Raw genomic sequence first — 23615 nt, 5'->3', positions numbered from 1 at the left:
GCTACTTCAGGACTGTTAGTTGAAGGCTTTTTAGGTTGTCAACACAAGTTTCCAGGTTTATTATGTTAAACATTAGGCTCTCTTTCAGTTGGACATGTTCCTGACTGAATGAGGGAAATCTCGTCTTATAACTGTAAAAGACAACAGAATGCACTATTCTGGATGGATGAAGCTAGCTAGCTATGCTGGCTACTACTAGTTATCCACAGTAGCTTGCGATAGAGACGTCTTGTAAAACAGGGATAACGTTACCACTTCCATATTAGACACAAAACATGTATTTACATATATTTGGAGGGTGACGTTATTTAATCTACTTCTTCTTCGATAMGGTTTAATAGCGGTTGACATCCAATACATGTTACATCACCGCCACCAAKATATTTAATCAAATGTTATATTTAAGAATTTAATTAAACAACTTACCATGTCGGAGCTAGGTATGCTAGGTATGCTAGCTAACGAGCTGCTACGGTGCCACCTCACACTTCCGTAGCGTCGTAGACAGATGACGTTGTACGGAACAAGGAAGAGACGAACTGAAACCGCAGCGTCTGGCGATTTAAACTAGATTTAACACCGGTTGTAGGTTTAAATATCAGAAGTCGACCATTGGATATTTAAAGACACAACCAACTATCTAACGAAGGCTGGTGCAGTTYGAGGTAGGTGGGACACTGACGTACTTGATACATGTGCAAATGGCCACACGTGTGCTGTGCTACATTGCTCGAGCTTTGTTTACAAACAAGTCTGATGCATGTAAACTCAAAACTCTAACAATCAACTTTACTGACTTTATTGTCCCCCTTGGGAAATTGTGTTGYAGTGTCATGTACACGTTTAAAGTGGCGTTTAAATACAAAACAAATTGACAATACAACTTTCATAACAGTTACATACCAATAAAAAGAGACTAGCCTGCTGGCTTTACTGGGTAGATAGGAACATTAGCCMGAGYTATTTAGGAGGGATATCACACCTGGCACAAATTATTGTCTAGTTCTGTTTTTCTTGCTGAGGGGTGCCCTATACCTGCGCCCAGAGGGGAGTAGTTCAACGTCAGAGTAYAGAGGGTGGCTTGGGTATAAAATTGGGTGTAATCATTAGTCTAAACAACGTTTTGCAATTTAAACGAGAGTTTCTATTGAACAGATGCAGGTAAGCCCCCCGTTCCATTAAGACTCGTTTAGCAACATAATCGGCAGAATGAATAATTACAACCATGGCATTCAGTAATGATGGCCAATGTTAGTGGAGCTTTGTCATGCATTCTGCTCGCACCATGTGACATGGCCCAGTCCCAAATCAACCCTTAGACCCCACTCTAGTGTAGTCTACCCTTACCCCACCCCAGACACTTACTGTAGGCTACATGCTGGTGCCAATTGCCTGTCTGTCAAAACAAAATAGAACCTAATAGGGAAGATAATTCCCAAAGCCAAGATCAGTGCATCTACATTCTCCATCTCTACTTTAATGGTGATGTTTTAGTGACTGAATCCAGAAGTAAGAAGATAGGAATTGAGGAAATTCTGAGACCGAGGTTWCAGCACAGGTGTGAACTGGAAAGGGGAGTGACAGAAATATGTGTCATTGCTGGCTGGCTGGTGTGTAGGTACAGGTGTTACTAGGGATTAATGAATGACTGTTGAACAGGGTTTCAGATGGGTGGGTTAAACTCCATGGTTCTCCTCATTTGCAGTGCTGCACATCTGAACTCGCATCACGGTCACTGAGCTCTAATGTGTGCAACTTGGTGTTGCTGACTGTCACTGTGGATGAGTATAGTGACTGGTCCAAGGTGAGGGGAGGCAGAGCGTTCTACTGTTTGGCTGGCATCTAACGCAGCCTGTGCTGCCTGCCTGCCAAGAGAATGATGAAATAATGTCCATCCTGCACTGTCATTTTCACATCCACCCACTGGCGGCAGGTAGCCTAGCGGTTAAGAGCTTTGGGCCATTAACCGAAAGGTCACTGGTTCAAATCCCAAGCCGACTAGGTGAATTAAAAAATATATGTCGATGTGCCCTTGAGCAAGGCACTTGACCCTAATTGCTCCTGTATGTCGCTCTGGAYAAGAGCGTCTGCTAAATGTAAAGGTAAACAATGATCACAATTGTCACAAATATCCCAACTTTGTTTTATTTCCAATACTTTGTTTAGATACAAACAGAATTACAGACGGAATGACCTCACGTGCCTGTGCTGTTTTTCTGCAGGTGTGAGATGCATGTGACGGTGCGTGAGGTCCGTATCTCCTCGGAGTCAGAGACTTCCTACTTCCTGCGAGTGGAGTGGAGGGGGCGAGACTTAGGCTCTGGCTTCCTGTTAYTGCTCACTGATGGACAGAACGCATGGAGAGGAGAGGGTAAACACACACACACCTGACGAACACGCACGCACAAACATGACCACACACCTGTCTAAACTCTCACCTGAATCTTCCTTCCTATCTCTCACTCTATCCCTCACTCCCTCCCTGTCTGTAGTATCAGAGGATGCAGTGAGGGAGGAGGCTGAGGAGTTGGAGATGCAGACAGATCGTTACATCCATGACCTCCAGCAGGCCTTGACTGGGACCGGACCCTCTACTGACTACAGCTTCACTTTGACCTATAACCCCGGCCCAATGGCCAACATGACCCTGGCCTACGAGAAGGTGCAAAGGGACATCTCGGTGAGTGGCGTGACGAATCATAACAGGGTGTGTTTTTTGGCCCCAACAAGTTTAACGACTACAACAAGTTTAACGACTATCCTGAACCTTAACCTTTGCCATGGCCCTTAACCCTATCAAATGTTTTACTTGTAGAATTTATTTGAGCAAGTTAGCCATCCATCATGTGATATCTGATCTGTGTACAGTGTCGCATGCACTTTGAGGTCCATGTGATGTCGTCACTAGAATTAACACTGATGATGTTTGTATATGATCTCATCCTTAAGAGTTGTTCATGGAAGTGAGAGTGAACTGTGTCTCCCATAACCTTATCTCGTATCATATCTCATGTCCCCATTTCCTTGCAGGACCCTCTAACTACCACTAATTGAGCTAATGAACCCCGGAAGACATTAATGTAGTGAAGCRCCGCTGTAGGAAGTTACCATGCCGTAGAAGTGTTGTTTTTATTGTTAGTAACTGTGGTCTTCCCTTCCCGTAGCTGTTATAGGCTAGTGGTATTAAGTCCTCCTATAGGATTAGTGTCATATAACTGTAAAAACAAACAAAATGGAGGCCAGTGGTGTGATGAAATACAGGTAGTTATTATTATTCCAACAGTGGGATATTCTTCTATCAGCTTCACAGTATATTAAAACACACAAGTCAGTCAGGCAGTCATATCAACAGCAGGGTTGTATTGGATCGTTCAGGAGTGTGTTGTTGTTGACCAGTGATGATGTTATCCTAAGATATTGTCTTCCTCCGACTCCCTGCTTTGACAGGAAAATTGTACTGTAGAATACTATCACTATGGAGGTAAAACACACACATAGCCAACTTAGTGACAGTCAGTGTGCTCAGAGGTCAACCACACACACACACACACACACACACACATATACACTTTGTGCTTTGTTGCCATAGTAATGGGGTAATGACGGAATGGAAATCCTAGTGCATGTGTTTCAGTAGAAAAGGGAAATGAATAGGATTGACTGCTTCAGAAACGAGAGTGTTGGACCAGGACGTTTATAGAAGTTTCTGTGATGCATCATCCCAGATGAAAAAGTCTCAACTGTTTTCTGTTGCTCAACAGTTTATAAAAATATGAATTCATTCATCATAGAGATATGACTCATTATCAAATGATCCAAGTCTAATGGCTGTTCTTGCAACAGCAGTGTGTGTGTGCATGTTGTGTAATTTCTGCAGAGAGTGAGCGTTTATTGACACCAGCTGTAAGAAAAGGGAGAACCTTACAATACCCTTGTAGAACCGTATACTGTAGAACCATATAGAACCCTGTAAAACAGTCCTGGATAAGGAGAATTAGGAACATCGGGGTGGTTGTTGTTTGGTAGATGTAAAGATGGGAATGTGACCCTTCTCTTTTTACTGCACGTCACTGGCCCATAGCAACAGCCCCAGTAAGGCTCCCACATCGCTGGAGGGTATTATCACCATTACCATACCAGCAGTGATCAGTGTAATCTCAAACAGCAACATGTATTTGACAATAAACAGTCATATTATGGCCCACGGGGCAGCCATTTTCAACCAGTCAGTGGGTTTCCTCAGATCAATGATATTGTGCAACTTTACATTTTAAGCATTTTTATAGAATGTGAATAACKGAATGTTGTTGACTTCTCATCCTCTCCAGCCACCCTAGTCATAGACTGTTCTCTCTGCTACCGCACGGCAAGCGGTACCGGAGAGCCAARTCAAGGTCCAAAAGGCTTCKTAACAGSTTCTACCCCCAAGYCATAAGACTCCTGAACAGCTAATCAAAGAGCTACCCAGACCCCTCTTTTTTGCTGCTGCTACTCTCTGTTTATAATCTATGCAWAGTCRCTTTAACTCTACCTACATGTMCATATTACTTCAACTAACCGGTGCGCCCGCACATTGACGCTGTACCGGTACCCCCTGTATATAGCCTCGCTTGTTATTTTACTGCTGCTGTTTAATTATGTGTTACTTTTATTTTCTATTTAAACTATTTAAATAAACACTTATTTAAAGACATTGTTGGTTAAGGGCTTGTAAGTAAGCATTTCACTGTAAGGTCTACACCTGTTGTATTCGCCGCATGTGACAAATGAAATTTGATTTGATTTACACCAGGACTGTGTCTGAATGTGTGTGTGTGTGGCTGGTCTTTGTGTGTTTAAATGTATGGGAGGTTAATGGTTTTCATCACCAGTAGATGGACCAGTGTAAAGAGAGTCCCTGTAATGACAACCTGGGGCACAAACCAAGGTTCACAACAACACCATTATCTGCTGGCCAGTGATCTCACCACCAATACACTACCACTGAATCCCTCACAGCAGAAGCAGCCGCGGTTGTGGTTACTTTAGAAGCCACCCAGACACCACAGTGATGTAGTAGCGACAGTCTCTACCCGAATAGGTTCTTATTCTCTCTAGTAGTTAGTCACTGAGTCTGAGTTAGAGAGAGAGAGAGGCCAATACAGAGAGATTATGAACCGGTCGTTTTTCTACGACATCTAATGGAAGCTCTGCTCGAGTCAACATTCCAGAGCCAACTTGGTCCATCATAATACCGGCCAATAGTGTTTGGGGCCAAATCATTATTGACCAATCGTTTTACTGCCCATGTCTTTAMCGGCCAATCAAGTAACTGTCCATCTCGTTAAGGTGGGCACGAGTATATGTGTATGTTACAGGTGCATATATTAACTCTCTCCCTTCCTCAAACCCACCCCTGTCTCTCCCATCCCTCTGCCCTTCCAGTTCTGCCTGGGCTCTGTGTTGCTGGGTAAGATTCCAGAACCAGTGGAGGAGGTTAGAGCGTTACTGACTCACGGTCTAGAACGTGGAACCGCACTGCAGAACCACAACCACTTACTAAAGGAGGAGAACCACCGACTCAAACAGGAGCTACAACACATCAATGCAGAGTAAGACCACACACACACAGAGMGAGAGCTCACTTCCCTCCTCTCTAAGAGTCATTACCCAATCCTCAAAACTCTCTACAGGGTAGGACCGCCACTGTATGTTACATTTTCTAGGAACTGATTTTATGAGTGTGTGTGTGTGAGTGGCTGCTGAGGATGGAAAATAGCTCTGCAAGTGGGCCTTAATGACGCACAGACCTGAGAGCTCAACACAGAGGTCAAGATCGAACACACACACAAAGGATGAGGGAAACCTTCGCAAGTGAGTGTTGAGGGCAGTTCCCATCACCTAGACTGAGTCCATGTGTTTCTGATCATCTCACTGCTGTAGTTTCTCTGATTCTGAAATGGAATATAGCGGTATTGGGTTGCAGGGGGGGAGGAAAAATGTGTCGAGGTTYCCTGGCAACCAACACCAGACGCAACAAACCTTAACCCTGACTTGATTCAGAGGGAAGGAGTGGCTGTTGGCTGCATCAGGGCTGGAGAATTCGATTATGTCCCCTTAGGTTATGTTATGACATAAATGTCCTATAAATGGCACAGTCACATTTCTATCCATACCAAGCCAGGGATTGTTGCTGTAAATGCATTTTCTTCCATCCCCTTGTAACTCACTCTAACCCTGCTTTCTATAAGCTCTAACACGACCTGTGTGTGCGTGCGTGTGTGTAGGTTGCAGCGGTTTGTCAGTGGGAAGGAGACACTCGAGTCAGAGCTGTACTCTCGCTTCACCCTGGTGCTGAATGAGAAGAAGGCCAAGATACGCAGTCTACAGAAGAACCTCACACACCTGCAGGAGACCAGGTACATAGAACACACACGTCCCCCATCTATGAACTAACTAAACGTTACCCCACGGGGGGGGGGGGGGGGGGTCTGACCGTGAGGAACCCCTCAAGCTCACAGGATATCACTCATAATATTTCCACCCTCCTCTGTAATAAACGGTATGGACAAGAGGGTTTGATTTATCAAGGTAGCTTCCTTTGATACATTCATCATCTATGTGATAACCCCTTCTGATATGTCCTTATGGTTTGGTGTTGGTGATTTGGTCATCTGGTGGAACATGCCAGTATGGAAGTGATGAAAGGTGTTATTTAGGTGATGAGAAAATATACAACCTATCGGTACCACATTYAATCCCATACTGTTCAATATAAACTGATTACCAGGCAAATATACAGGTAGCTGCCGACATAAAGTGTCTTAATAGGGCGTTGGGCCACCACAACAGCTTCAGTGCACCTTGGCATAGGTTCTGCAAGTGTCTGGAACTCTATTGGAGGGATGCGAATTTCCAATGAGAAATTCTATAATTTGGTGTTTTGTCGATGGTGGTGGGAAAAGCTAACTCGGGCGCCGCTCTAGAATATTCCATAAGTGTTAAATTGGGTTGAGTTCCGGTGACCGAGACGGCCATGGCATATGCTTTACATCGTTTTCATGCTCATCAAACCATTCAGTGACCACTCGTGCCCTGTGGATGGGGGCATAACCATGGTAGCCAGAATAATGGCCAAAATAATGGCATGCCCAGCATTTTTATGCATACATGAACATTAGCATAATGGGGTTTTAATTGCTTAATTAACTCAGGAACCACACCTGTGTGGAAGCACCTGCTTTCAATATACTCTGTGTCCCTCATTTACGCAAGGGTTTCCATTATTTTGCCAGTTACCTGTACTCGCAGTATACACAACCTTCCCAAGTTGTGATCTTTAACACGTGCGTGTGCGTCTGTATATCTCTCGTCTCTCTCTAACAGGGAAGAGGGAGAGAGCAGCAGTCCAGGGAAGGGAACAAAAAAGACGACAGGACAGACCAGAGAGGGGGATGAATATGAAGCGAGCACTGATGAAGAGCAGTTACAGCCTGCCTCTATAGAACCCACCCAGGGTAGGGTATAACCCCCTCCACACACACACACACACACTTACTTGCAGTTATATGGAGCRGCTGAGTGGGTTTTATCTGTAGGTAATGGAGGGAAGGGAAAACATTGAGAAAGATCTGAAGGAGACGGAGTGTGTGTGAATGAGTTGGGGTCGACCCCTCAGGTGCCCCCTCAAGTTAATCCAAAGGCAATTCTACAAATATTAACTCGTGTAAAGAAGAAACAAACGTTCAAGTGTCCTAAAAGCTTGTTAAAAGTAAACTTGTCACTGGCAGTGTGTTTGCTTAGTGGTCTCGTAGTGATGACATCAGAGCATGTGTGATCTCCATCCTGCAGAGAGTGTTTAGAGCAGATTTACAGTCAGTCAGTCAGATGTTACTCTGAGTTACATTAGAGGTGTGTGTGTGTGTGTGTGTGTGTGTGTGTGTGCGTGCGTGCGTGCGTGCGTGCGTGCGTGCGATAGTTGTGTGTGGTCCCCCTGATTGTAGTCTCTAAGCACTGTCTCAGAGGAGGTGGCCCTGAGGGAAGAGTTGGAGGGTGAAAGGGGTGGTTGACTAGGAATGATAATAGATCTCACTACACTGCCATCATGGAGCTCAGAAGACCCCCCCCTTTTTGGTGTCCAGTGCATTTATCATGTACAGTCTCATCATTAACCCTAACCCATAAATGTGAACTTAACCCGCTGCAGTTTGTCTATCCAAATTCAAAATGTGAGTGAAGCCCCCAACAATTATAATAGCCCCCTCAAGTACCATCAATGGAGCTCAGAAGACCCCCCCCCCCCCCCCCCAGTTTGTGTCCAGTCCAGTGTATGAAAGTGTTTATCCTGTACAGACTCATCATTATCCCTAAATTATAAACTGGGTGGTTTGAGCCCTGAATGCTGATTGTCTGACAGCCGTGGTATATCAGACCGTATACCACTGGTATGACTCATCATATACCCTAAATTAACCCACTACACTCTGTCTATGTCTAAAAATGTACCTTATCTTACCTTATGGTTAAGCTGTTTATTATCTATGCGTAGTCAATTTACCCCACCTACATGCAGTGGTGGAAAAAGTACTCCATTTTCATACTTGAGTAAAAGTGAAGATATCTTCATAGAAAATGACTCAAGTGAAAGTCACCCAGTAAAATACTACTTGAGTAAAAGTCTAAAACTATTTTGTTTTAAATATATTTTTTGAGTATCAAAAGTAAATGGAATTGCTAAAATATACTTCAGTATCAAAAGTAAAAGTATAAATAATTTCTACTTTCTACGCACGCTCTATTAACCAGATGGCACAATTTTATTTGATTTTTTTCTTTTATTTACTGATAGCCAGGGGCACACTCAAACACTCATAATTTACAAACGAAGCATGTGTGTTTAGTGAGTCGGCCAGATCAGAGTCAGTAGGGATGACCAGGGATGTTCTCTTGATAAGTGTGGGAATTGGACCATTTTCCTGTCAACACCTAAAAGAGTGTTTTGGGTGTCAGGGAAAATGTATGTAGTAGAAAGTACATTATTTTCTTTAGGAATATAGTGAAGTAAAAGTTACCAAAAATATAGATAGTACTTTACACCACTGCCTACATRTACATATTACCTCAATTACCTCGACTACCCTGTACCCCCGCACATTGACTTGGTACCGGTACCCCCTGTATATAGCCTCGTTATTTGTATTGTTAAACTTATATTTTTTTACTTTAGTTTATTTAGTGAATATTTTCTGAACTGTATTGTTGGTTAAGGGCTTGTAAGTAAGCATTTTACGGTAAGGTCTACAGTACACCTGTTGTATTTGGTGCATGTGACAAATAAAATTTGATTTGAAGTGTGTGCTCAGAAGGAAAAACCAGCGGTACTCCAAGAATCATGTAAATGTACGTTACACATGGCACGAYGGGCAGTCATGGTGTAGCTGTGTGGTGAGTGTGCACTCGAGCCTATGTGTGTGTATGTGTGTGTACGGAATCTGTCCGATTCTGTCTATATGACTGGTGTTATTCTTGCCCAGCCAGGCACCAGCGATGACATCAGTGAGTGATGATTGCGTAACCCTCTGAGTGAGAAGTGTAGCATGCCTCTCTGACCTGCTGTATGGAACACCGCTAACCACACCTCTACTTCTACTGCTGGAGCACCTACCGGGGTCAGGCACCACTTCTAGAGTAGACTGGGCTGGTATAGTGGGTAGGGGGCCCTTTGGGGTGGTGGGTATAGGKCCCCAAGCCCCCCTGTTTCTCCCAGCTGTGTGTTGTGATTGAGGTGGTAAATAAGGGTTATTGTTGGGCTGAATGGTAGGTATAAATGGGCCATTCTGGCTCAGACAAAGTTTTATTTACTTKACTTACATGGGAGGTAGGTAAGATCCCTAGATGTCTCTTTGTCTCTCCCAGCTGTGCGATGTGATTGAGATGGTGGATTAGGGTTATAGCAGGGGTATTTGGTAGGTAAGTATTGGTTGTGTCCCTCCCTCTAACAGCTGTATTCTATGACTGATGGGGAAACAGACACAGGTTCCTGTGTTGCTTTGGTTGCCGTGACAATGAGTCAGTATATTAGTGTGTTGCCAGGAAGGGCAGAGAAAATGGGGAAGGGGCAAAGTGGTTATGTTTTCACTAATGAGATTGAGATAAACTGTGTGTGTGTTATAACACACTTGACAAGTTTATTATCTTTCTGCCAGTCTGGTTTTGTCTTGGCTAGCCCCATACCAAGCTGTATGGCTTGTAGCCTATATGTCGTTGTGTGTGTGTGTGTGTGTGTGTAGCTGTGTGTCGTTAACTGTGTGTGACTCCGGTTTATCATAACCCAGGTGTCACATTCTGCGCGTGTGTGTGTGTCTCCTCCCGCACGCGTGTGCGTGGCTGTGGGTCGTTAACTGTGTGTGACTCCGGTTTATAACGACCCAGGTGTCACATTATGGCTACAGGCACCATGGATTGACCTCCCATTTACCCAATGTCTCACCCACTCCAGTTGTTAGCTTTTTATTGTATGTTGCCTGCCTGCCTGCCTGCCTGCTTGCCTGCCTGCCTGCCCAATGTGATGAATGAGGCTATTCAGTTTAACACAGTGTTTTTACAGACTGCCAGCCTGAGTGACCAGAGACTCATGTTACTGTTAAACACTGAATAGAACTCTATTAGTCTATGAGTAATAATTCTAAAGCAGGAATATGACCTCCCCTGTACTTGGCTAAATGTAATAATAAGCAAGCAGCCGTTTTGATGCTGATGGATTTCTTCTCCCCCCCCCCATCCATGTGTCTATTTTCCCCCCCTCCTCCTCCCTCCACGTGTCTACTTTGGGCACGTTTCCCTATCCTCTCATCAGTCAAACATGCTGATCTGTGGAAGGAAGGGGTCACCTGAGGGAGGGAGAAGCACACAAACTCCCTTCCTGAACAGACCAGATGTTGGCGGCTGCAGACCCAAACTCTGCTTGTATTCACTGTGTGTTTAAGAAGCTGAGAAACATGTAGCGAGCAATGTAGTTTAAAAAAACAAAACATTTTGCATAGTAGAGTCAAACATTCTGTTGTAGACGTCTGGAACTCATTTCAGTTTACGACCCAGTCTTACAATTGGACTCCGTATTGACTCTGTGTGACTCAGTAGCTCAAAGGTTACATTTATATACTGTGCGTTCAGAAAGTATTCATACCCCTTGACTTATTCCACATTTTGTTGTGTTACAKCCTRAATTCAAAATGGATTAAATATATATTTTCACACAATACCCCATAATGACAAAGTGAAAACATGATTTTAGAAATGTTTGAAAATATATTGAAAAGGAAATACAGAAATTCCTCATTTACGTAAGTATGAGACGTCTGTATCAGCTTTGCACATCTGGATTTTGTGATTTTTCTCCCATTGTTCCTTGCAGATTTTCTCAAGCTCTGTTAATTTAGATGGGGAGCGGCGGTGAACAGCAATCTTCAAGTCTTTCCACAGATTTTCAATGGGATTCAAATCTGGACTTTCACATTATTGTTCTGAAGCCATGCCAGTGTTGCTTTGGGCTGTTTACTTTCTGAAGGCATTGTATTTTGACTCGTGTGTGTGTGTTCTCTCCTCAGGGACGTCGCGTAGCCGCAGCCCATTGGACGACAGTCTGAATGACATCACAGACGTGGCGCCCTCCCGTAAACGCCGCTTCCGCCACCTGCAACCTCCTGACACCGTTGCTAAGAGACCGACCTCGGAGCCAGCACAGAAACCGAGGTACGGATACAACACACACACACACACACACACACACACAAATAGTGGCACGGGTGGCTGAGAAACACATAGGGCTATGACGTGATGATGAGTTTCCCAACATGGTCTCCTGGGTAGATCTGTGTGGTAGATCTGTTCTGAATCCTGAGTGCTGGTTTCTGTCTGCCAAACACCCCCGCGCTGGGCTTTGGTCTTTCTCTGTATTTCTCTTCTCTGAAATGTGAATGTCACTTTGTTCTGCCCCCCCCACCCCTCTCTGTTTCTTGCTCTCTCTTTCTCCCTCTCTCTCCCTGCCTCCTTTTCACTCTCTCCTCCTCCCCACCTCCCTCTCCCTACTTTTCTCTCTTTCTTCCTCGCTCTCTCTCTCTCCCCAGCCACTCTCTCGGCATCTGAGACTTTGTCATAGATATGTAAAAGGAACTTGCTTTTCCACTGATATTCATGTGTTCATGAATGGGAAAATAACTTCCTGTTATGTAGCGCTGCTACAGCTTTACACACCTAGCAGCATACGAGCTCTCAAACAAGACTGGATCACAAAATAGGGAACTACCGTAGCTTTGAAAACAAAAACTGTTTTATCCAAATTCCGTATGTGATTGTGTGATTTACATGGTAGCTGTCGTAAACTGGGTCCACTCTGGCCACCTCACAATAGTGACAACATGTCTGTTAACACGTGACACCCATCTCTCAGTGCATGCGTGTGTATGTGTGCTTGCGTGCGCACTTCCGCGTATGTGTGACTGMGTGTATAAACCTGCTCTKGTCCAGGAGTCACACATGACAGGAAGGAAAAACATTTCATCACCAAGCCAACAGCGGACCGGCCAGAGAGGGTTGGAAGACCTGGGCTTTTAAATTYCCTTAAATAATCCCTRTAAATAAAATACTCACCCTATAATACAGACTGTAGCTTAGCGTAGTTAAACATGGTGTATAATGCAACATTAGATGAATCCACAATGCTACTGGTTGTCTTTCGCTATTAACTCATCACTGTTGGTCAGCGGGAAGAAGGAGASGAGATGACATGAGTGGAGGGGAGAGGAGGAGATGGGGACAAAGAGAGGATCATGAGGTTAGTTCGTAAGGATCTATTCATCATTCTGTCACCACACACTTAACTGTGTGACATCGTTCCCGGTGTCATGGATCTGCTTGTGGCTGCCATGCGGTGACAGACGATGAAGACATAATGCCACTACCTCCTAGTCCTGAAGAGAGGAGAAGAAAAAGAGGAAACAAGAGGAGAGGAGATTAAAAATGACAGTGTATTTGTTGACCCATAGGCTCTCCATGTTCTAATTGCGGCTGCTCGGACGTCCCTGAACTTACCCCATCAGCTGSCCTCACATTTTCCACCCCTGCAGTGTGCTAGTGGACAACCCGTACCACGGCTGGCCACCCTACGGCTCTATCACGTCTACGCTGCAGCTCACTGTTGGTGTTAAAATGCCACTGCTCTCCTGCAGGCTCAAACTGTTGGCTGACTGACTGGAGTTAAGTCACTCATGGACCCACCAGAGAGAGTTGGAAGAGAGCTTTTAAAAGCACAAGATGTACCGTAGGGGAAAAAACTATGAATAAAAAGACCATTCAATCTACAGACAGTAGCTTGGCATAGTTAAACAAACATGGTGGATGATGCAACGTTAGATGAATACACAATGCTACTGGTTGTCTGTCGGCTATTAACACATCACTGTTGGTTTCAAGAGGGGAGGAAAGGAGGAGATGTGAGGAGGAGACAGGAAAGGAAATTAGTGGAGGGGAGAGAGGAAAGCAGGAGACAGGAGAGGAAAGCAGGAGACAGGAGAGGAAAGCAGGAGACAGGAGAGGAAAGCAGGAGACAGGAGAGGAAAGCAGGAGACAGGAGAGAAGTGGACAAGGATCCCCTACTCATCATTCTGTCACCACACACTTAACTGTGTGACATTGCTTCCCGGTGTCATGGATCTGCTTGTGGCTGCCATGCAGTGACAGACGATAAAGACATAATAACACTACCTCCTAGTCCCGAAGAGAGGAATGGAGTGAGGAGAGGATAGGAAAAAGAGGAAACGGGTCGTTCCACCTCAAAAAGCAGAAGAGGATTTCGACATCCACCATCTGACTGTTCTGAAATCATTTCTATTAGAAACAGATAAGATTAGCATTCCCGCAACATTATTTTGTTGAAATATACACTACCGTTCAAAAGTTTGGGGTCACTAAGAAATGTCCTTCTTTTTGAAAGAGAACCTAATTTTTTTGTCCATTTTTAAAATAGCATCAAATTGATCCGAAATACAGTGTAGACATTGTTAATGCTGTAAATGACTATTGTAGCTGGAAACGGCAGATTTTTTWAAAATGGAATATCTACATAGGCGTACAGAGGCCCATTATCAGCAACCATCACTCCTGTGTTCCAATGGCACGTTGTTAGCTAATCCAAGTTTATCATTTTAAAAGGCTAATTGATCATTAGAAAACCCTTTTGCAATTATGTTAGCACAGCTGAAAACTGTTGTTCTGATTTAAAGAAGCAATTAAACTGGCCTTTAGACTAGTTGAGTATCTGGAGCATCAGCATTTGTGGTTTTGATTACAGGCTCAAAATGGCCAGAAACAAATAACGTTCTTCTGGAACTTGTCATTCTATTCTTGTTCTGAGAAATGAAGGCTATTCCATGTGAGAAATTGCCAAGAAACTAAAGATCTCGTACGACGCTGTGTTACTACTCCCTTCACAGAACAGCGCAAACTGGCTCTAACCAGAATAGAAAGAGTGGGAGGCCCCGGTGCACAACTTAGCAAAAGGACAAGTACATTAGTGTCTAGTTTTAGAAACGGATGCCTCACAAGTCCTCAACGGGCAGCTTCATTAAATAGTACCCGCAAAAAACACCAATCTCAACGTCAACAGTGAAGAGGTGACTCCGGGATGCTGGCYTTCTAGGCAGAGTTCCTCTGTCCAGTGTGTGTTCTTTTGCCCATCTTAATCTTTTCTTTTTATTGGCCAGTCTGAGATCTGGCTTTTTCTTTGCGACTCTGCCTAGAAGGCCAGCATTCCGGAGTCACCTCTTCACTGTTGATGTTGAGACTGGTGTTTTGCGTGTACTATTTAATGAAGCTGACACTTTTGTAATTTGGGTGAACTATCCCATTAACAATGATCACCAAATAGCAGGAACAGCACCATCTAGTGGTCAACCTGGTAGTATCAGGATGCAGGATGGGATATAAACCCAACAGCTTAAATTACAAAATGTCTGTGAACAGGGGGAAAAACACATGGGTGTCATGGCTTGCTGAAATGTTATGGAATGACCCGGAGAGGACAAGAGAAGAGAGGAGATTCAACGAAACAGTATATTTGTTGGCCCATAGTCTCTCCATGTTGTAGCTGGCCACTCGGCCGTTCCTGAACTTACCCAACCAGCTGACCTCACACTTTCCACTCCTGCAGTGTGCTTGAGGACAACCTGTGGAAAACACCACAGCTGGCCACCCTCCGGCCCTATCACATCTACACTGCAGCTCACTTTATTAGTGTTAAAATGCCACTGCTCTTCTGCAGGCTCTCTGGCTTTATGGTACTGCTAATTGTGTTTTAGACTAAAACGCACACACACATACTGGCACACACACACACACACACACACAACAGGTAGCTTCAGGCGGCACACACACACACACACACACACACACACAAATCAAATCAGTGTATTGGTCACGTGCCCTCGGTAAAGTGAAATGCTTACTTGCAAACTCTCCTCTACTATGCAGTACAATGTCAATATCAATCAAGAATCACACCAGGTAGCTTCAGGCGGTCCAGCTGGTCATGGGAAGAGTAGTACTGTACTATACGTCAGCTGCAGGAGAACTAACTCTTGACACAATACGGCCTGAAGCCATGTTTTAACTGCTGCGCTTTGTTCTGAAAGCTGTTCTTTATTTCTCAGCKTTCTTGTTAGATGTTGATATAAAAGCACAGTGTGGTCTAAATATCAGATCATATGTCTGTTGATTTAATAAAGTATTGTGGGGACATTGGATATTAAGAGAAGATTCTGGGTAAAGCTAAGGAGATCGGGCACAGACTGACAGTCCAGTAGGGGCTCTGATTTGAGGAAGTCTTATACTGGGCAAAAATATAAACGCAATATGAGCAAAAATAGAAGATCCCAGAAATGTTCCATACGCACAAAAAGCATATTTCTCTCAAATGTTTTGCACAAATTGGTTTACATCCCTGTTAGTGAGCATTTCTCCTTTGCCAAGATAACCCATCCACCTAACAGGTGTTGCATATCAAGAATCTAATTTAACAGCATGATTATTACACAGGGACCCCTTGTGCTGGGGACAATAAAAGGCCACTCTAAAATGTGCAGTGTTGTCCCACAACACAATGCCACAGATGTCTCAAGTTTTGAGGAAGCGTGCAATTGGCATGCTGACTGCTGGAATGTCCACCAGAGCTGTTGCCAGAGAATTTAATGTTAATAAGCCGCCTCCAGCGTCGTTTTAGAGAATTTGTCAGTATGTCCAACCGGCCTCGCAACCACAGACCATGTGTAACCACGCCAGCCCAGGACCACCACATTCAATACTTCACTGGAAAAAGTGCACCATGGTGTCGGTGGCGTTATGGTATGGGCAGGAATAAGCTACGGACAACGAAGCACAATTGCGTTTTATCGATGGCAATTTGAATGCACAGWGATACCGTGACGAGATCCTGACGTGCCGTGCCATTCATCCGCCGTCATCACCTCATGTTTCAGCATGATAATGCACGGCCCCACGTCGCAAGGATCTGTACACAATTCCTGGAAGCTGAAAATGTCCCAGGTCTTCCATGGCCTGCGTACTCACCAGACATGTCACCCATCGAGCATGTTTGGGGTGCTCTGGATTGACGTGCACGACAGTGTTTTCCAGTTCTCACCAATATCCAGCAACTTCCTACAGCTATTTTAAGAGGAGAGGGACAACATTCCACAAGCCACAGTCAACAGCCTGATCAACTCTATGTGAAGGAGATGTGTCGCACTGCATGAGTCAAATGGTGTCCACCASATAMTGACTGGTTTTCTGATCCACTTCCCTACCATTTMYTTTAGAAGGTATCTGTGACCAACAGATGCACGTCTGTATTCCYAGTCATGTGAAATCSATAGATTAGTGCCTAMYGAATTTATTTAAATTGACTGATTTCCTTATATGAACTGTAACTCAGTACARTCTTTTGAAATTGTTGCATGTTGTGTCATTTCTTGGTGTAAAAGGTGTTATTCTCAGTGGGACTTGAGTTGTAGAGAATGTGGATCTGTCCGTTTACTGTTCTGCTGCGCATCGGCTGATTTTCCCATGACAAACTAACCCTCTYTGTTCTAGATTATACTGCAGTTCCCAAACACACACACACAAACATACACAAATGCGTACAAGCCCTGTAAACCATCAGCACCGATAATCACTACAAGACAAGGTATTGACACAGCGCTATGTGTGTGCTCGTGTGTACTTGTGTTTGTGTGTGTGTGTGTGTGTGGCTGCGTGATGCTGGTTTGCGTGGGTTTGTAAACAATACTTGGCACAAACTATTAAAGACAGACTCACACACACACTAACCTTCTCCATCTGAGGTTCAGAGACAGGAATCTGTGTTTTCATCAGTCAGCTCTACCTTCTGTTTCATGCAGAAACATTAACCTTGGGGATGGGGGTAAGCTTACTGATATGTCACAGGACCACCTGTGTGTGTGTGTGTGTGTGTGTGTGTGTGTGTGTGTGTGTGTGTTGTGTGTGTGTGTGTGTGTGTGTGTGTGTGTGTGTGTGTGTGTGTGTGTGTGTGTGTGTGTGTGTGTGTGTGTGTGTGTGTGTGTGTGTGTGTGTGGAACTTTTCTCATATTGGTGATAATGATTGAAACAAGTTGGATGACTTTTCTCTCTGCATACACCCAACACACACACTCACACACACACACACACAACACACACCACACACACAACCACACAACAGGTCGCCTGCAGTCAGAGGCTAAAAGTCAGAGGTGAGCCTTTGTTAATGACATTATTTACTAGGAGCAATTGGGTGAGGTCAAATGGAGCTCCTCAAAGTGAATACACCCGAGGGAAGAGAACTCACCAGCCACCTACTTTATTCTTTCTCTCCCTCTCCATTTCTCAACTTTCTCTCTCCCTCTGTTTTACCGGAGAATTTGGGACTTCAGTTTTCCGTCTGCGTAGTGAAGCGCTGACTACGCTGTAGCCATGGTTATATTTCGCTCCATCCTTCTGTGTAGGGAAGAAATYAAGACTGCTGATTTCATCTACACACACACACAATTATGACAGTGCCAGTTCTGTCTGCATTGTTAGCCCTCATTAATATTGCGGCTGTGTTTAACGAGTGGACTGCTGGAGGGTGGAAGGACGTGAGTTAATTGTGTTAAAGGAATACTTCAGGATTTTGGCAATGAGGCCCTTTATCTACTTATCCAGAGTCCGATGAACTCGTAGATACCATTTTTATGTCTGCGTGTGCAGTTTTGAAGGAAGTTTCTAACTAGCGCTAGGGCAAATTGCTAACTAGCGTTAGCGCAATGACTGGAAGTCTATGCTTCCAGTCAGATTCCCATAGACTTCCAGTCATTGCGCTAACGCTAGTTAGCATTGGCTCGCGAAACTACCTCTAACTTCATACTGGACACAGAGACATAAAAATGGTACGCACAAGTTCATCTGAATCTGGGGAAGTAGATAAATCCCGAAGTATCCCTTTAATGTGTGTTACAAGTGTCTGCTGTCAGTTCGGCATATRACTGATAGCTCTGTTAAAGTGGTGTGTATCAAACCTGTTTACTCATTAGCAGTTACTGTAGTGTGTTACAGTGAAGTGACTCAGCTCAAAGCACTGCAAACCTGCTCCCAACTATTGACAAACTGTTTCCACAAAGGAGAGAGCTCGGAGTGTGTAAATGGTTTACAGGTGTTGTTTGAACATTCGGGGTAATGGGTGGTGTGGTGTGCGCCTGCCTGCATGCACTCTATAATGGAATCAATATCTCCATGTGTGTGTTGCCTCGAGGCAACTTGCAAAACTACTGATAATTTACCAAAGTTACTGGAACTTTTGGTAGTTTTGGTAGTAACAGGGAATCTATGGTAACTATGGTMATTTATACTTAACTTTAGAAAAACGTATTAATATACAGTATAAATGTTTTATATTTGTCCATATTGTCCATGAGTTTCTAGTAGAAAGACCTTATGGTTCAAGAGAAAACAGMCAAATGATTGATAAATGTATCTAATCAACAATGGGTTATTTTTATTTAACTCTGCAACTCTTCCAACTATAGATTATTTTCACAACTGCCACCAGTTTGACACCGAAACATTTAAAATAAAAACATATTTACATAGTAAAATWAWTAWWWWTATGWTGAAACCCTTATATTAAACACCAATGTTATTCACTAAGTTGATGGTTTATATTTAGCATCATGTTTTACAGCTTTGCCAATCAATCTTTTATTTTAATATCGTCTTATATGATTATTTTACATGTGATATGGCCAGAGATAATTAGACAGCTGTCATAATCTGAAATTCTCCAAAAGGCCACAAAATTACTTAAAAGTTACCAAAATGCTGAAGGTTTACTGGTAAACTTTTGAAAAAGTTACCAGTAATACACCCTACCTTTGCAGCTCTACTTCCAGGGTTGATATGAGGAGTGTTTGAGAATGAAAAAATTCTAAAAACCTGTTTTTGCTTTTTCATTATGGCGTATTGTGTGTAGATTGATGAGGGGAAAAAATTCTATCCATTTTAGAGTAAGGTTGTAATGTAACAAAATGTGGAAAAAGTGAATGGGTCTGAATACTTTCTGAATGCACTGTGGTTGGTTGCGGCTGTCAATTTGCCTTTCGCAAATGTCAAAATACGCACAAAAAACATACAGTTTGGAAAGCAAGTGCTGTCATTACTAAATGTGTATTGTTATAGGCATTAAAAATAATGATACACACAAAAATATTWGATTAAATATTCGATTAATCAGTCTCCTAAAAATGAAGGGGATGATGAAGCAGTCTTTGCGAGAGGGAGGGAATCTGATTTCATTGGTCCTCAACCCGCAGCTCAGACACTTCATTCGGGATAAATGGAGTTAGCTACCCCCCGGAGAAGGTAAGTTCTGAAGAATTCGTTGCCAAATACATTTAACTGGTTAAAAAATGAGCCACTTTCATGGTACCGTTATCCCGAGTTGAACTCGGACTTGACCAAAGTTACCTCGCTAACTCCTCAAACCTGATTCGTAGTATAGTGCTCTTCTCTCCTCTGTCTGTGTGGTGTGTGTGTGCGCTTGTGTGTCGAAAAGTGCAGACAGCCCTAGGTTTGAATGTCAGGGGTATGCATTCAATGTGGTTTTCCATACAGGTAGACAGCCATTGGTTAGAAAAGAAAACCTTGCACACGCCCCAATGCAATGCATTTAATAATCAGTACAGTTAGCAACAGTCATTGCTTCCTGCTTGGATTAGACTGACATTTTTGTGTGTTTTATTGGCAGGAGGGACCCCCTGCCATCATCCAGAGCAGCAGCCAATAAGGACCAGGCTCCCCAGCATTCTACTGMTGTCATTCCTGATGCTGAGGACCTGTTTGAGGACATCTGAGTTCTAACCACTCACTCCTCAATCAAATTCTTTCCCTCCTTTCATCTCTCTCTCCCTCCATCACTTTYGTCTGTCACTCTATCAGCCGGTCCCAACTCTCTTAGAACCCCTTCTCCTAATTAACCCCTTCGATGTTTGGAAATCTGAAAGATCAGGATAGGTGTAAACAGTGCGGTGATGGAGYTTCCATCCTATTCCTTCCACCTTACAGATCCAAATGTAAAAGTGTATTATTAATATCCTGAATTTGGCATCCTATWTATGGGGATAATGGTAACTAATTCTAAAATTACAAAGATCCAATCAACTATGGATAGTATACCTACTTTCACTCTGAAATGGCGTTCTTTGGTCAAATCAGATGTCAATGTAGCCTACATAAATCTAACGTGAGTCGGAATTTACTTTCACATACACTGTAAAATAAATTAATGTATATATTCAGCGTACAATTGTAATGTAACCATCCAGGCCCGGCTCGAGGAGGACATGACTGAGGGGAACATTTTAAATTCATGGGGGGGGGGACTCTTCGACCCTCCTACCAAGTTACCTTAGTCTGAAGCTACTGATCTGCACACCGGTGTCAAACTTGTCCGCAGTACGTATAGGTGCGTTGATGAACTGCAATGTGACGGTGAATTGGAAAAGCTTTGCCAGGAGGGCACGAGCACGCCAGCTCCAAGGAAACGACGGAGACAACTCTGCGAGAGTATGTAGTTGAAAGCACAGTTTGCTCAACAAAGCATTTTTATTTATTTTTTAGCAAACAAAATGTGTTTGAAAAATGTTTCGGCAAGCTCACAATCCTATTGTAGCTGGTTGCCTTACAATTGTACGTTGAATCAATATATATATATTTTTTAATTATTTATTTTAGTGTACAGCTAGTGTTAGAGGAGGTACTTTCAACGATTCAATGGTAGTCTACGCGGATGAGTATGAAAGTTGATCGATGTCTAAATGTGTTGACATGATAGCTCGGCATATACAAGCTTGTTTCCAAAGCTAAGTAGGATACATAGAGGAGAGCATGTAGATGATAGACTCATCCTCACTGAAGTGCATTACCCCTCATATACCAGTAGGAGTCGCTGTTCAGGCAGGAATTGTTGGACTGGCTTCACATTTTATTTCAATATACACTATATATACAAAAGAATGTGAACACCCCTTCAAATTCGTGGATTTGGCTATTTCAGCCACACCCGTTGCTGAMAGGTGTATAAAATCGAGCACACAGCCATGTAATCTCCATAGACAAACATTGGTAGTAGAATGGCCTGTACTGAAGAGCTCAATCATTGGGCCACCTTTCCAACAAGTCAGTTCGTCAAATTTTGGCCCTGCTAGACCTGCCCCGATCAACTGTAGGTGCTGTTATTGTGAAGTGGAAACGTCTAGGAGCAACACCGTCTAAGCTGAGAAGTGGTAGGCCACACAAGCTCGCAGAACAGGACTGGCGAGTGCTGAACCGCGTAGCGCGTAAAAATCGTCTGGGTTTCCATGGCCGAGCAGCCACACACAAGCCTAAGATCACCATGCGCAATGCCAAGCGTATGCTGGAGTGGTGTAAAGCTCGCTGCCATTGGACTCTAGGAGCAGTGGAAACTCCTAGAGTCCAATAGGCCTAATCGCCCAACATCAGTGCCCAACCTCACTAATGCTCTTGTGGCTGAATGGAAGCAAGTCCCCGCAGCAATGTTCCAACATCTAGTGGAAAGCCTTCCCAKAAGAGTGGAGGCTGTTATAGCAGCAAAGGGGGGACTTAATCCATATTAATGCCCATCATTTTGGAATGAGATGTTCGACGAGCAGGTGTCCACATACTTTTGGTAATGTAGTGTACCTCTTTATTTAGGTTGATGGCATGATGTTGACGTTGTTTCAAACATACCATTTTGCTCTTAACAATGAAACAACAAATATAGGATGAAAAATATTTTTTACAGTTTCTACGTGGAATTTTCAACACAATTTCAACATTTACATAGTTCTGATGATTATGTTGAAATTCAGGTTAGGTCATTGTATTTAAGCTGAAGCTTTACCCAAATTTCGATGTTTACAATGCTGGTTGAAATGCGAAGAAAACCGTACTAGTTTACTTTTTGCAAATCCAAATGTGTTTTCCACGTGGATTCCACGTCCGTAATAGGTTGACATATGACGTTGAAACATTGGTTCCACCAGTGTGTTCCCAGTGGGTTGCTTCTGTCTCTCTGTCCCTCTACACAGGGGTGGCCAACACACACATCAGCCTTGCTAGAACCTGACTGAGCATGTCAAGGTCCTGGCTCGYGTCCTACCCCTTCCTCTACATAACCTAAGGACCACCAGGACCTTGACATGTCACATCAGGTTATAGCAAGGCTGGAACAAAAGCCTGAATACCTAGCTCTACACCTCTGCACAGCCACCCTTCCTCTACCATTATTACTTCCCGCTCTGCTCTAGCCTCTATCTCACTATTAATCCTCCACCACTCACTCCTGTATCCTTCTCTATCACTGTCACTACTATACAGAGGAAGTCAAGGAGACCGTTATAGAGAGAGAAGGGAATTAGACATATTTTTTTTTGTAGTGCACCATTTATACAAATTTATAATGCTGTAACAAGGGGATCTTTTTGTACTCAATATGGACAAACATTAACTGTGTAAAGCTCAGTCTTTGTGCTGTTTTTAGTATGATGAAGAGAAGTGTTGGTTCTTTATGTGTATGAAACACGAATAAAGTGTAATAAAATGTAGGTTACCAACATRAAGAATAACAAACCTTGTTGTGGTCTTTAGTATGTTAACTGTGGTTGATCGGTTCTGGCAATTCTACGCACAGAAAGTGTATGTTAAAGCTACACATGTGTTATATCGCATCCCGGAAGACAACATTGTGAAATTATTCCCGGAGCTTRGGATTCCGCCAGCGACCTACTATTGAAAGTTATAGAGCATAAATTGGGGCGTCTCTCTCGCTCTCTCTCTCTCTCCTCCCTCTCTCAATTCAATTGAAGGGCTTTATTGTCATGGGAAACATATGTTTACACTGCCAAAGCAAGTGAAGTAGATAATAAACAGAAGAGAAATAAACAATAAAAATGTATTGTAAACATTACACTCACAAAAGTTCCAAAAGAATAAAGACATTTCAAATGCCATATGTTCAAATAGTTAAAAGTACAAAAGGGAAGATAAATAAA

At 43.4% G+C, this 23615-nt stretch overlaps 2 protein-coding genes and 1 long non-coding RNA gene across 4 annotated transcripts in view; 1 reads left to right on the top strand and 2 right to left on the bottom strand.

The window, feature by feature from the left end:
* LOC111963883 (protein kish-A-like) overlaps window positions 1-542 on the bottom strand; it is an 8509-nt gene extending 7967 nt beyond the window's left edge. Inside the window, 1 exon segment of the mRNA XM_023987444.2 lies at window positions 427-542. Within this exon segment, the coding sequence (XP_023843212.1) occupies window positions 427-429 (3 nt within the window). The 5' untranslated portion in view covers window positions 430-542.
* Window positions 1-4789, bottom strand: part of LOC139027744 (uncharacterized) — a 13776-nt gene extending 8987 nt beyond the window's left edge. The window contains exon 1 of the long non-coding RNA XR_011479863.1: window positions 4681-4789. This is a non-coding gene — a long non-coding RNA (uncharacterized lncRNA). The remainder of the gene's footprint in view (window positions 1-4680) is intronic.
* LOC111963882 (X-ray repair complementing defective repair in Chinese hamster cells 4) lies at window positions 578-23615 on the top strand. 2 transcript variants are annotated; one of them, XM_023987443.2, is made up of 8 exons: window positions 578-665; window positions 2223-2371; window positions 2493-2680; window positions 5425-5591; window positions 6267-6398; window positions 7366-7496; window positions 11586-11730; window positions 20309-23615. In XM_023987443.2, the coding sequence occupies exons 2-8, from the start codon at window positions 2230-2232 to the stop codon at window positions 20412-20414; spliced, it is 1011 nt and encodes a 336-aa protein (XP_023843211.1). In that variant the 5' UTR covers window positions 578-665; window positions 2223-2229; the 3' UTR covers window positions 20415-23615. The 2 variants fall into 2 exon arrangements, with proteins under 2 accessions (XP_023843211.1, XP_023843210.1); XM_023987442.2 differs by lacking the exon at window positions 578-665 and adding an exon at window positions 1705-1804.

The sequence above is a fragment of the Salvelinus sp. IW2-2015 genome, linkage group LG5, assembly GCF_002910315.2.
Source record: "Salvelinus sp. IW2-2015 linkage group LG5, ASM291031v2, whole genome shotgun sequence".
NCBI classification, from domain to species: Eukaryota; Metazoa; Chordata; class Actinopteri; order Salmoniformes; family Salmonidae; genus Salvelinus; species Salvelinus sp. IW2-2015.
This window is presented reverse-complemented; position numbering and strand designations above follow the sequence as displayed.